The 13,936-nt window shown below is 44.1% G+C and overlaps 1 protein-coding gene across 5 annotated transcripts in view; it reads left to right on the top strand.

Moving 5' to 3' along the window:
- Positions 1-13,936, top strand: part of INSR (insulin receptor) — a 151,396-nt gene that overhangs the window by 123,524 nt on the left and 13,936 nt on the right. For 3 of the 5 annotated variants that reach the window (XM_072600840.1, XM_072600838.1, XM_072600841.1), the window contains 4 exons: positions 3,196-3,473; positions 4,293-4,432; positions 11,971-12,130; positions 13,805-13,907. In XM_072600840.1, coding sequence (XP_072456941.1) covers positions 3,196-3,473; positions 4,293-4,432; positions 11,971-12,130; positions 13,805-13,907 — 681 coding nt within the window. The remainder of the gene's footprint in view (positions 1-3,195; positions 3,474-4,292; positions 4,433-11,970; positions 12,131-13,804; positions 13,908-13,936) is intronic. The other 2 variants (XM_072600842.1, XM_072600839.1) reach the window with 1 other exon arrangement.

Here is a 13,936-nt window from a genome sequence, read left to right as displayed (position 1 = left end):
AATCTCTCTAGTGACTTGTTGTGGGTTTTAAATGTGCATTTGCATGTCCTGGCGCTGTCCTGCAGGGGAGCTTCCTAAACCAGCCAGGGCCCCCCTAACATTCGCTCCAAGGCGTCTCCTTTGCAGCTTTCTCCTAATGACAACCCTGCATGAATGGTATCTGGGGAGGGCAGGAGGGGAGGGGAGTGGGTTAGAGAAACCAGCTTCACTAACACTTAAACTGATGTACCAAGTTGTTACTGAAAGTCTGCTGTGGGCCCAGTGTAGTACTCATGCGCTCCTGTGTCCTTTCAGTTGAAGTCAGTGTCCAACTTGACCTTTTTCAACAGCAATCAATCAATAAGGAAACATTTATTGAGCATCTACTGTATGCAAGGCGTTGTGCTAAGCATTGGGAATACAAAAAGAGGCAAAAGACAGTCCTTGCTCCCAAGGAGCTTATACTGTAACAAAGACAACAAATATATACGTATACAAAGCAAGATATATATGTATATATATAGGATAAATAGGAAATAATCTGTAGAAGAAAGACTCTGTAGTTAAGAGGAGTTGGGGAAGATTTCCTGTAGCAGGTGGGATGGAGGAAGCCACGGAGGTCAGTAGTCCAAGCAGAGGAGGGGAAGGGCTTCCAGGCATGGGGGACGGTCAGAGAGAATATCCAGAGCTAATCATCTCCAAGAGAGGCTGAGTGAAGATTCTGGCAAAAGTCTGCAGACACCAGCTTTGGGACATGTGCATGTGGATTGGCTGGCTTAATTCTTTCAGCCCCGTCAAATGTTTGTGAAACTACTCGTGTGTTGAGCTCTGTGGTCAGTCCCTGGGGGAAATAGAAGTTTTAGATAAGAGACAGATGAACCCTGTTGTCTGTGTGTGGGTGGGGGGGAGTCAGGGCACAAACATGGATAACTGTAATACGTAGTTTGATAAATGATATGATAAGGGAAAGGTGGAAAGCAAAATAACATTGGGGGAGAGGGTGAAGAGGGAGGTTTCGAGGTCAGGAGTTTATGACAAGAATGCTGGACTTTGGTCAGATCCAAAGCTACCTTTTGGCCAGAAGAAGCTGGCTCAGTTTAATAGGGGGAATGTGTATAGCTTTCTATTAGAAGGTAGCTGTTCATTCAGAACTGACCTCTTAACTGCCATTGGATGGCTGGTGAGAGAATACCCAGGATTTGGAGTCATGGATTCTTTGAGTGGGATGGGACTTCCCCTGAAGGGCAGCTGGTCGAATCCCTGCCAGAAGGAGACACCTCTTCCAAAGGGAATCCAATACAAGGAGTTTCATTGAGCCAAAGTGGAGTTGTAGCTGGACCATTGGGACTACTGAAAACAAATCGTCTCTTTCTGCCTCAGTAGAAAGTAGCTTTATTTTTCATGACTCAGCAATTGTTACCTTTAGCTTAGTTCAGATCCTACCTTTGAGGTTTCCTAGTTGTATGTCATTAGACAAATCCCCTGACCTTGTGGCCTTTTTTTGTATTATAGAAATACTTGCTTCCCAAGATTGTGGGGAGGAAAACTCTTTGTAAATTAACCATTACCAGATTGCATGGGAGCTGTTGTTCCTTTCACAATAGGATGTTGTTGATATTAAGTACCTGCTGTTTGCAAAGTTAGAGACAGCCAGTTGTAATAGAAAACACAAAGGAGGCAGTAGCCCTGGAAAGAGTGACTTTGTGGTCAGAGAACCCTAATTCAAATCTAATCTCTGTTGCTTACTCCCTATGTGACTTTGTAATACTTAACCTCTCTATCCTCAGTTTCTTTCTGTGTAAAGTGGGGGGGGGGGGGTTGAATTAGATTGACCTCCAAGGTCCCTTCCAGTTCTCGACATATGATCCCATGAGCATCTGATTAGTTTTTCGACCCAGTAGGCAATTGATTTATTTAGTCTCTCAAAGCTTCAATTTTCTCATCTGTAAAATGAGGTTAATAATAATAACAGTAATAGTTAATAATAATATTAAATACTTGCATGTGCAGGTGAAAGGCAATGATGCCTCTTGGACCAAGGACAGGTCTCAGAATTTCTAAAGCTAGAGAGCAGATATTGATTGGTATTTCCACGCTGGAAGTCCCTTATACCTACAAAAAATCAAAAGTCCAAACCCCCAAATAAATAATACTTGTCCTTCCTGCTTTGAAGAACTTCTATATGAAATGCCCACTACAGGCTTTAATGTGCTTTAAGAATGTGAATCCCCCTCATCATCCTCTGTCCCCACCCCCTGCCTTGGTTTCTCCCAGAAGCCTTTCGATTTCCCGGGCCTTCAATGACTTACAGGATCCCCAAGAAGGGTCCTGATCATGACTGACTGGTGAAATCCCAGGATGAAGTGGCTGGGTCTTTTCCACAGTCTCACAGGCATACAGGCAGATGGCCTGTTTGTCAAGACCAGGAACATTTTTGCACCCGCGAAGCTCCAGAGCCAGCTACTGGCAATAGCAGTAATTAGCATCGCAGGTGTCTAGATGATGCTGAATTCTTGGCGGAGTTTTGTCAGTCTGTCACTTTGCCGCTCCCTTGCAGAGAGTCTGCACTTGTGTTTCTTTGAAGTGATAAGTGATGGAATGTGTTTGTCAGAGAAGGATGTTTAAAGGAACTGCCATCTGATGCCACCATCCAGGTTGCCAGCCACCCAGATTCTTGCCAGCTTCGATATATTAGGTTCCCTAAATGATTTGTCTTGTTTAGAAGATGGTTTTCAGGAGATTTAGAGGAGAAACGTTTTGGCTGGTAGTACCACAGGGCTTTGGGAAACAGTTTTTAAGAGTTAGTTTGGGACAGTTGGTTGAATGATAGCTGACTTTTGATGCCGGATGCTGGCTCATGAACTTAGGATATTATCATCTTGTAGCTGCTGGATTCAGATCAGTAATTGACAAACCCATGGGGAGAACATGGACCCAACCCAGCAATGGCCCAGGAAGATTCTGTAGTCAGGCTGACCAAGGGACCCAGTCCCCTTGACTAGCCATGTCCAAGATATTGAGAGCTTACCCATCTCTAAGCTGCTTTTTCATTTGGGGGCTGTTTGTATTTAAGTGTGTATGGGTTGTGTTGGTTGTGTCTGTTGTTCCTTGTATCCGTCCGTTTTAACCTCTTCTGTGCCGAGTGAATTGTGTCCTCTGCGCCATCCAGGGGACCACACACCGATGTATGGGGTGTGTATGTGTGTATTACTCCAGGCCAGCAAGGAGGCGAAGGGATATCCGAGTTCGTGTAGCCAATATGACCGTGGTGACACCCACGGGGTCCTCGCTCTCCAACGCCTCTTTCACGACAGCCCCGGCCAGCACTGAGGAGCCAAAGCCCTTCGAAAAGGTGAAATCTAAGGAGTCCCTGGTCATCTCTGGCCTTCAGCATTTTACTGGCTATAGGATCGAGCTGCAAGCATGCAACCATGACGAGCAGGAGTCCAGGTGTGGCCTTGCTGCCTATGTCAGCGCCAGAACCATGCCTGAAGGCAAGTCAACTTCCGTGTGCCTCCTCTGTGACGCACCATTTCGTTCCCTCCACAGACATTTACCCAAGGCCTGTTTCATGTGTGCAGGGTCGTGCACCTCTCCACTATTGGGTCCCAGAAGAAAGGGAGTTTGTTTTGTTTTGTTTCAAACCTGAATGGTTTTATTTTTTCAGCATTCTGAAGATCATGACTATTAATCTCCTTTGTAAATTCACGAAAAATGTCGATTAAGCTTGTTTGGTCATAAAAACAAAGATTTAGGGACAGACTTTGCAAAATTTGTAACTTTGACAGAAGTACCTACTTTGATTTTATTATGGATTTAATATGATCAAATCACTTCTCTTTCTTTATCCATAAAATAAGGGGTTGGACTACATGTCTGTAAGTTCCCTTTTAGTTCTAGATCTGTGTTCCTGCTACTGCCTGTGTGTAATGCAGGCTACCAGGAAGGATGAGGTTGGTGGACTGATGGAGCTCAGGAGTTCTGAGCTATAGTAGGGCTGGGCTGATAGGTATTCACATTAAGTTCAGCACCAATGTATTGCTCCCAAAGAATGGGGGGCTACCTGGTCTATGGAGGGGTAAACTGGCCCAGGTGAGAAACAGGGTAGGGCAAAGGTCCCATGCCAGTTAGGCCTGTGAGTGCTTCACTTCCAGGCTGAATGTATAAGCAGGAACTGCAGCTGCTGATCCTTCATTTAAGGATGGTGGCAAGCCAACATACTTCTTTGGGTTCCTTCATAGTCTTCCAATTGACTGACTGTGATGCTAGCGTTCTCTTCGTGTTCTGACCTTCAGATTTTTGTTCTTTCCTAGCCAAGGCTGATGACATTGTTGGTGCAGTGACCCACGAGGTGCTTGAGAACGTTGTCCATCTGCGATGGCAGGAGCCCAAATATCCCAATGGCCTTATTATTCTGTACGAAGTCAATTACTGGCGTGTTGGAGACACTGAGGTGATTAGGCCTGCTGTGCACATGTGCACGGAGGACTTTGATTTGAATCCTGGCTTTGTGATTATGATTTTATATGTTTTATAACATTGTCAGATCCTCATTCAATTTCCCATTTATCTCGTAATCCCTACCATAATTCCAATTTCTACTCCTGGGCCTGGGAGCCTGGGGGGTTAGGAAGCTGGACATGTGTTCAGTGACTCAATAAGCGTTTATTTTTTTTTAATTAATTTATTTAATTTCAGTTTTCAACATTCATTTCCATAAGCTTATGAGTTTTAAATTTTCTTCCCCTCCCCAAGACGACACGCAATCTGATAAAGGCTCTACATATACATTTTTTCAGTAAGCATTTATTAAGCTCCTACGGAGTGCTGGACATTATGCTAGGCACTAAGGATACAGAGATGAAAATGAAACAATCTACCCTTGTGTAGGTTACGTTGTACATGGGGAGGTATACATGTGTTCAATTAAAGAAGCTTTTATCAGTGCTTTCTAGGGAAGCAAGTAGAAAAAAGCATATCCCCTGTCTTCAAGAAGTTTACATTTCACGGTAGAATTCAACTTGTACACAAGTGACAAAGTATTTACAAAGGATGTTTGCAGTCGATACCTCTGATTTTATTTGTACAGGGAATTCCCAGTAAGAAAGCTCCTCTATTGACGTAGATAGGAAACTGTTTTGCAGTTTATAGGTTTAAAGAGTTTCCTGGGGATACTGAGAGGTTAAATGACTTTCTTTTATCATTATGCTCCAAAGCTGCAAGGAATCATAGAGATTATCTAGTATAAGGGTTTAAATTTGTTTTTACGATGATCTATATAGTATATTAAAAATATTTGTTCAGTGAACAAAAATAAATTTTTATATCTCTCCTACCTCTCCCCAATCTGCTCCCCATTGATGAAGGTGATGGTGGAGGAACAAACCTAGTAACCAACATACAGAGTCAAAGAAAATTAATTTCTCTAATGGCTACGTCCAAAAAATATGTCTCTCTGCGCACCCCACGTGCCCTCGCTTATCTATCAAGAACTTCCTCATCGTTTCAGATGAGATCATTGTAAAGTGCTTGGCACATAGTCGGTGCTTAATAAATGCTTCTTCCTTTCCTCCCCTCCTCCCATTGGGGAATCATGGTGCAAGTGTTCTTTAAGTCTTTCACATATGTTTAATAAAAGAGTTCTTAACCTGGGTTCATGACCTTTTTTTAAAGTTGATAGCTATTTCAGTATAATTAATTTCCTTTGTGGTCCTGTATATTTTGTTTTATGAATTTAAAAACATGATTCTAAGGAGGAGTCCCTAGGCTTCTGCAGACTGAGGAGGTCCAGGACCCACAAAACGTTATGAAACAGTGCTCTAGTCCAGACTCCTTATTTTACAGTTGAAGAAACTGAGTTTGAATGACTTGTCCAAGGTTGCCCAATCTGTAAGTGTCCCAGTGAGGATCCCATTCTCTGTCTCTCTATTCCAGGGCCAGAATACCTTCTAGTAAGGGCCCTCTCAGCTCTGACACCCTGTGTTCTAAGGACCCTCCCAGCTCTGACATCCTGTGTTCTAAGGGCCCTCCCAGCTCTGACATCCTGTGTTCTAAGAGCCCTCCCAGCTCTGACATCCTGTGTTCTAAGAGCCCTTCCAGCTCTGACATCCTGTGTTCTAAGTTCCCTCCCAGCTCTGACATCCTGTGTTCTAAGAGCCCTTCCAGCTCTGACATCCTGTGTTCTAAGGGCCCCCTCCCAGCTCTGACATCCTGTGTTCTAAGAGCCCTCCCAGCTCTGACATCCTGTGTTCTAAGGGCCCTCCCAGCTCTGACATCCTGTGTTCTAAGAGCCCTCCCAGCTCTGACATCCTGTGTTCTAAGGGCCCCCCCCCAGCTCTGACATCCCATGTTCTAAGGCCCTCCCAACTCTGATATTCTATGTTCTAAGGACCCCCCAGCCCTAACATGGGTGCTTTAAACTACTTCCCATCTGTGACTTTCTGTGGCTCTGAGTTTTATGCCAGCTTCCTCCTTTGGCCCCTGTGGGTTTCATATCTGGTGGCCTTCCAGGCTTTTAGAAATAAGGGTCACAATAAATTCTTCCTGAAACTAGATTGTTCCATTCCCCAGTGTTTTTTGTGTGGTTGACTGGGGTTGGGGGGAGTATTATGAGGGGAGGGGAGGAAGAAAGGAAACAAGCATTTATTAAGCACCTAACCATTCCACTTTTACCTGTTTGGAGCCTCACAACCTTGGAAGCCAGGTGCAGTCTGAGGCAAACAGAAATTAAGTGACTTGTCTGGGGGTCATACAGCTAGTAAGTATATGAAGTTGGATTTGAACTCAGATCTTCCTGACTCCTGGCCCCCACGCTCTGTCCTCTGCATCAAAGGGTGTTTCTTAGGGAAATGTCTCCCCTGCTTTTATTGATTTTACTTAAAGAGAGAGACATTCACCATCTCAACTAACCCTCTCATTTCGGAGTTGGGATAAGTCACATCAACAAGCATTAATCAAGGACCTTGCTAAGTTCTGAAAGTACAAAGAAAAGCAAATATGCACTCTGCCCTCAGGAAGCTTCCTGTCTAATGGGGGAGACATCACACAAACAGCTATGTACAAACAAGATACAGTCAGGACAGTTTAGAGGGAACCAGTGAAAATGGCTTCTTGAGACAATAAGGTTTTGTCTCAGACTTGAAGGAAGCTGGGGGGTGGGGAGATGAGGAGGGAGCATGTTTCCAGGCTTTGGAGGGTTGAGGGGTAGTGGTAGTGATGCTGGCTAGAGTTGGAAGATGAAGTGTCTTGTGGGAGGAACAGCCAAGGGGAATGGTAGTGGATGGGGTATAAGAAGACTGGAAAGGGAGAAAGGGACCAGATGATTCAAGGTTTTAAAAGTCAAATTTTGTATATTTTTATATTTGATTTTGGATTTTATATTTGATTCTGGAGGTAATAGGGAACCCCAGGGTTTTATTGAATGGGGGAGTGACATGATCAGGCCTGTGCTTTAGAAAGATTAATTTGACAGCTTGAGTAGAAGTTGGACTGGAATGGGAAGGAGGTTTGAGGCAAGGAAACCAACCAGGAAACCATTGCAAGAGTCCAGGTGTGAGATGGTAGTAGTGTCAGAGGAGTGAGTGGGAGGTCTACTGGAGATATTGCAGAGGTACAGTGGACATGACTTCACAACAGCTTGGATATGGGGTGTGAGCTGTTGAGGATGGCACCTATGTTTTGAGCCTGAGTTGGGAGGATGGTGGTCGCCTCCAAAGTAGCAAGGGAAGTTCAGAAGGGGGAGAATTTTGGGGGAAAGATAATGAAAAAATAATGAATTAAATTTTGAACATGTTTAAGTTTAAGATGTCTGTAGGAATTCCATCTTTAGATGACCAGTAGCTCATTGGGGATATGAGTCTGAATGTTAGGAAAAAGTTTGGGGCTGTAATAAATGGGTCTGAGATCATCCACATTGAATCCATGGGAGTGGATTAGAGGGAGAAGAGAAGAAGGCCAAGGATAGAGCCCTTGGAGACATCCACAGTCAAGAGACATGATCTAGAGGATGAAGGTCCAGCAAAGGAGACTGAGAAAAAGTGTTTGGAGAGGTAGGAGGAGAGCCAGGATAGGAGAGTGTCATGGAGACCTGGGAAGAAAGCATTGAGAAAAAGAGGGCCATTAAGAACTTTGACCACGGAGAGGTCAAGAGGAATGAAGGCTGAGAAAAGGCCATTGGGTTTGGCATCCATTGTCAATAGTCTTCTCAAGAAGTTTAGCCACAAAAGGGAGAAAAGATATAGTACAATAGTGGGAACAGGGAGAGCTAGATGGCGAAGTGGATAGAGTACCAGGCCTGTAATCAGGACCACCTGACTTGAAATCTGGCCTCAGACACTTAACTAGTGGTGTGAACCTGGGCAAGTCACTTCCCCCTGTTTGCCTCAGTTTTCTCATTTGTAAAATGAGCTGGAGAATGAAATGGCAAACCATTCCAGTATCTCTGCCAACAGAACCCTAAATAGAGTCATGAAAAGTCAGACACAGCTGAAAAATGACTGGAACTGAATGGATCAGTTGACAGTTTTTTGAGGACAGGAGAGACACGGATGTGTTTGTGGGCAGTAAGGAAGGAACCAGTAGATGAGAGAGAGACTGAAGATAAATGAGGGCATGGTAGAGGAGGTGATGTGGAGAAGATGGGATGGAGTCAGATCAGTAAAAGGTCAAACTGGGATTTGATCTTTTGACTCCAAATTCAATATTCATTGCACTAAAGCAAAAGGCCCTGTTGCTGGTTTTACTGCTTTTCTACTTAGACTAGTGCTCCTTGTGTTTGCTCACCCTTTCTCTACCCCCACTCTCCAGGGTATCGTAAGCTGTCCTGGGCCTGTTCCAGAACAGCTGCCCCCAGTATCTGCCTCTGGTCCCTACCTAGAAGAGTGTAACCTTTGAACAGAGTTGTTTTTCTGGTTGATTTTCTTGTGGGTGATCAGGGTCACATGCTGTTATATGGGATGAGTTTCAGGCTTTTTTTTTTTTCTCTTTCCTGTTTTCCACCTGAGCTCTGCTCTAGTTTGGGCCTGGGAATCTCAGCTCCAGTGCATTGAAGTCAGCCAGTCAATCAACAAGGATCTAAGGGCTTTCTCTGTGCCAGCCCCCCCCCCCCAAAAATTCTGGGGTTACAGAGAAAGGCAAAAACAAAACAGTTCCTTCCCTCAAGGAGCTTACGTTTTAATGGGGAAAGAGAACCTATAAATAACATGGCACATATAAGATACAGAGAATAGATAGAAGTTCATCCTAGCAAAGAATGAGCCACTAGCTGTCCTTTACATGGGACTATGTCTTATGAAAAGCTTTTCCTGCAAACTTCATTAGCTAGATAATTCTGGAGTCGTCGCCCCCACTTTACAGATGAGTTTAGTAACTAAGGCAAAGTGGTTTACTCAAGGTACCACAGCCAGGAAGTGTCATAGCTGAGATTTGAGGCTTCTAGAGTCTAGAAGCCCAGGCTTCTAGAGTCAGACCAGCCCCTGCACACTGTAATGGGGATCTTTGTGCCAAAACTCTCCCTCTTTCTTCCCCTCCTTTTCATTGAAGATGTCATCATGGTTTTCATTAGGTTATGAGCCCGTAGAAGAAGAAGGAAACTTCTGGTTTCCTGAAAGAAGCCTGGGAAGCATGGAGATGGGATGAGGGGGCTCTCCTTCTTCCTTTCTGTCACTCCCCATTGGATGCCTATGCCTCTTAGCCCTGACCCACTCAAGCAGTCACTTAAGAAACATTTATTAAGCAGTTGATGAGGGCTGGAAGTTTCAGGGAAGGGGAAGACCTCCACAAAGGCCAGGGTACCAAGGCAGGCGGCCTAGAAGGAATTTGTGGACTCAAGCATTGTTGAGGTCAATGTAAAGGTTTCTTATGCTTTTCAGCTGGCAAGAGTTCTTAGGGAACCTGCAACCTTAGAGGGGTACAAGTACAGTTTATGTAGGATATTCCATTGCAAAGCATGTGCCAAATATGCTAACTCGGTGTTTTGGGTTGGGATTGGGGAATGGTTAAGGAGTGGTCAGTTCTTAAAGGAACAAGCACTTTTGGTATCTACTGCACAGCCCAGGGTTGGGGAGGGCTACCTGGAGGTGTGATTTTAGGCCTGAAACGTCACTAAGTCAACTAAGGGTCAGGACTGGCTCAGAAATACCTGGTTGCTCTCTTCAGTTTCTTGTTAGACAAGATGAATGTAAGGGAGCATACATATGTCTAAATCTAGGATACATATGTCAGTGAGCAGTGAATGTCATTATGTTCAGTCAATACATAGTTCAGACTAACAAGTTCTATAGGCTGCTATAGCAGGAAGGGAGATAACAGTTGTTGCTAGGGCAGGCTGTGTCCTTGGGCTGGGACAAACTGCCTGGGATAGTGTTTTGAGGCTAGGGAGAAATGTGATTTTTAAAGAGAATGTGATTTTAGAACTGGGGCCCAAGCACATGCACCCAAGCACCCCATCACAGCCATGCTGTGCTGTACCCTCGAAGGCAGCCTGAGATTGTAGACGGAGCCCTAGGCTGAGATTCTGGGAGAGGCTGGTTCTCCCCCTGACTTGACCATTGGTTAACTCACTGTGTGACTTTGGTGGACATGGCTTGCCCTCTCTGGGCTACTGTTAACTATTCTATAAAATGAAAGAGGTGGCAGCTTTTTGTGGAGAGGACTGTGGGAAATAGCAGAAGTAGCAGTATATTGGAAGTCAAGAAGACTTGGGTTCACATCCCACCTCAGATACTTAATAGCTATGTGACCAAGGGCAAATCACTTCAGCTTGCTTGACCTCATTTTTCCCATCTCTAAAATAGATGTAATAATAACACCCTACCTGCCAGGGTTTTTGTGAGGATTCAATGAAGTAACCTGTATAAAGTGTTTTATAGAACTATTACAGCACTATATTCATGTGGTCTGCTGTTATCAGAGCTCCAGATTAAAGTATTTTAATACTTATTTGAGTTACATGACTGTGGGCAAACCATTTTCCCTTTTCTCAGCCTCAATTTTTTCAACTGTGAAATGGGGATATGTACCAAGTCCCTCATGGGGAAGGGAATAAACATTTTTATAATACCTACTATTACTTCGTTTGGTCCTCATAACAACCCTTTGAGGTAACTGCTGCTATTATCCTTATTCTACAGATGAAGAAACTGAGGCAAACAGAGATTAAATGACATGTACAGTCACCCAGCTAGAAACTGTTTTGAGTCTGGACTTGAATTCACATTTTCCTGACTCAAAGCCCAGGCTTCTATCCACTGTTTTACCAAGCTGACTCATGGAATAAAGTACTTTCTAAACTTTAGAACACCTGTCAAAATGAAACAGTAGGTGTTATTGTCATTATTAATGGAGAGACCCCTGAACTAAGTTTGGGTTTGAGTCTCAGCTCTTCCACTGATCTACTGTCCAGTTGCCTTGGGCAGACTTTTCCTCCCTCTGGGCTTTAGTTTCTCCATCTGCAAAATGGGGATAATCAATTCCTTCCTTGTTTGCCTTCCAGGACTTTTATGGGGGTATTGAGCAGGATCAAGGTATATTGAATAGAGTTCTGCCCTTGGGAGTGGGGAGCATCTGGGTTCAGATCCCAGCTCCTTTTGTGACCCTGAGCAAGTCACTGCCTCTCAAATTTCCTCTGATGTAAAACTAAAGAGTTGGACTTGCAGACAAGGTTTAGGTCTTTTAGGTCCCTAAATCTGTGATGTGTGTCTGATGTGTGTATGTAAAAGCATAGTACAGATGGATATTGTATTTGTTGGATAATCTCCAGGCTTGTTAACTGCTCTGAGATTCATCAGTGCATTTCTTCTTAGGGCTTCCTGCTTAGTGGGGCTCAAGGGAGCCTGACCACTTCCCATTAGGCTAATCCCTCACCTTGTTCAAAATGGCAGATTTGGCTGTGATTATAGGATGACACCAAAACAAGAAAAACAGAACATAACCTCTTCTCTCTTGTCCTTCCTCTTGCCCTTACCTCTCCCCCTCTCCCCTTCCCCCAATCAGGAGCTGCATCTCTGCGTTTCCCGCAAACATTATGCCAATGAGCAGGGTTGCAAACTCAAAGGTCTCCAGCCAGGCAACTACACCGTTCGCATCCGAGCTACCTCTTTGGCCGGAAATGGTTCATGGACTGAGCACACCTACTTCTATGTTGCAGATTATTGTAAGTTCCTTCCGTCAATCAGGAAGGCCTTAAAGCCTTCTAAGACTTGCTTGTTTGCTTGACTGTGTCATGATCCTGTAGGAGATGTGTGTGTGTGATCATAGCCAGATGAGTGGCCTTCACAGTCCATGCTGTGAGAGGAGAGGGAGGGAGGGAGGAGGGTGGGGCAGGGAGAGAGAGAGAGAGGGAGAATGCGTGCACACACACACTCAGAGAAGGCTTCTTGTAGGAGGGCAGGACTGAAGCCAAGAAACTCTCTAGAGACAAATGTATAGGCAACCAGGACATTGGAGCCTACATGATCAGAGTGGGAAGGGTAGTGGGTTTAGAGTCCAGCGAGTTCCCATTCTGCCTCCGACATCCACTGATGCTGTGACCTAGGCTAGCCACTCTGTTTCTGTTTCCTCATCGAGAAAATAAAGATGCTAATTCTACCATTTTCACGTGTTGTGTGAGCTTGTTGTGTGGATCAGATGTGCCCATCTCGGTAAAGAAAATGCTTCACACACTCTAAAGCCTGTCCGCTCACTAATAACAATGCTGCTAACAATGGCGACAGGAAGACTAGCTTTTATCTAGACTTACAGTTTGCATGATGCTTTACATCTAGTATTTCATCTGAGTCGTGAGCTTAGATATTATAGTGTTAATTTATTGTAATCTATATATTATACTTTGTTATTAGTCAATATCTTTATTTTTTATATTTTTTTTCCTCAATTACATGTAAAAACAATTTTTAACATTAAAAAAAAATGTTGAGTTCCACGTTCTTTTCCTTCTTTCTGCTTTCCCTTCCCCTTCTCTGAGACAGTAAGCAATCTGATATAGATTACACACGTGCAATCATGTGAAGCATTTCCATCTAAAATCTTTATTTTAAAGAGCGGGTAAATGAAATTCGGAGAGACCAAGAGACTTGCCCAGAGTCACACAATGGCAAGAGTTCATACTGCGATGTGAATCCATATCTTGACTCCAAGGCTGGCATTCTATCTACTGTGCTACCCTGCTTAGCATCCACAAGATCTGTGTGTGATCAGGCAAAGTACTTCACCTTCAGCTTACTTTACTCACCTATAACTTAAGGATCCTAAACTATGAATCAGGGACGCGTGAGAAAACTCTCCCCAGAGACAAGACCCAGGGGCAGAGGAGTCAGATTTATGACAGGTTCTGTGCATTAATCAGCAAGCTAAAAGCACCTACCATGGGCCAGTCACAGTGCTAAGTACTGGAGACACAGAGAAAGGCAAAAACAAATCCTGTCCTCAAGGAACTTACATTAGAATGGAGAAAACATGTGCAGAACTATGCACACATGAGCTGTAAATTGGAAGTAATCCCAGAGAAAAGGCTGTAGTGTTAAGGGGGACCACAAAAGACATCTTACAGAAGGTGGGATTTCAGGTGGACAGCAGGGATGTTTGGATCCATGATCAGTGATGCTTTTGTGAACAACGTTGGGACCTGGGCTCCTAGATTCCAAGGTGGAAGGGACTTGAGAGGCAAGATGGGCCAAGCCTCTCCCAAAGAGGAGGGAACTGGGTTCTAGAGAAATGGGCTTTCTTGCTCAAGGTCTAACTGTTAAATATCAGGGGCAAGTTTTGAACTTGGGTCTTTGTGACTCCAAATTAACATTGTATGAATGTTACCTTTCTTTGTTTGTTTTAGTAGATGTCCCATCAAATATTGCAAAAATTGTCATTGGCCCGGTCATCATTATCATTTTCTTGATCAGCGTGGTTGCAGCTGCCTATGTCTTTGTCAAGAAGAAGTAAGTGTGAACAGGATAATAAAATTTCA

This window comes from Notamacropus eugenii, chromosome 4 (genome assembly GCF_028372415.1).
Source record: "Notamacropus eugenii isolate mMacEug1 chromosome 4, mMacEug1.pri_v2, whole genome shotgun sequence".
Lineage (NCBI taxonomy): Eukaryota > Metazoa > Chordata > Mammalia > Diprotodontia > Macropodidae > Notamacropus > Notamacropus eugenii.
The sequence above is the reverse complement of the archived record's forward strand: the minus strand, read 5'-3'. Positions and strand labels throughout refer to the sequence as shown.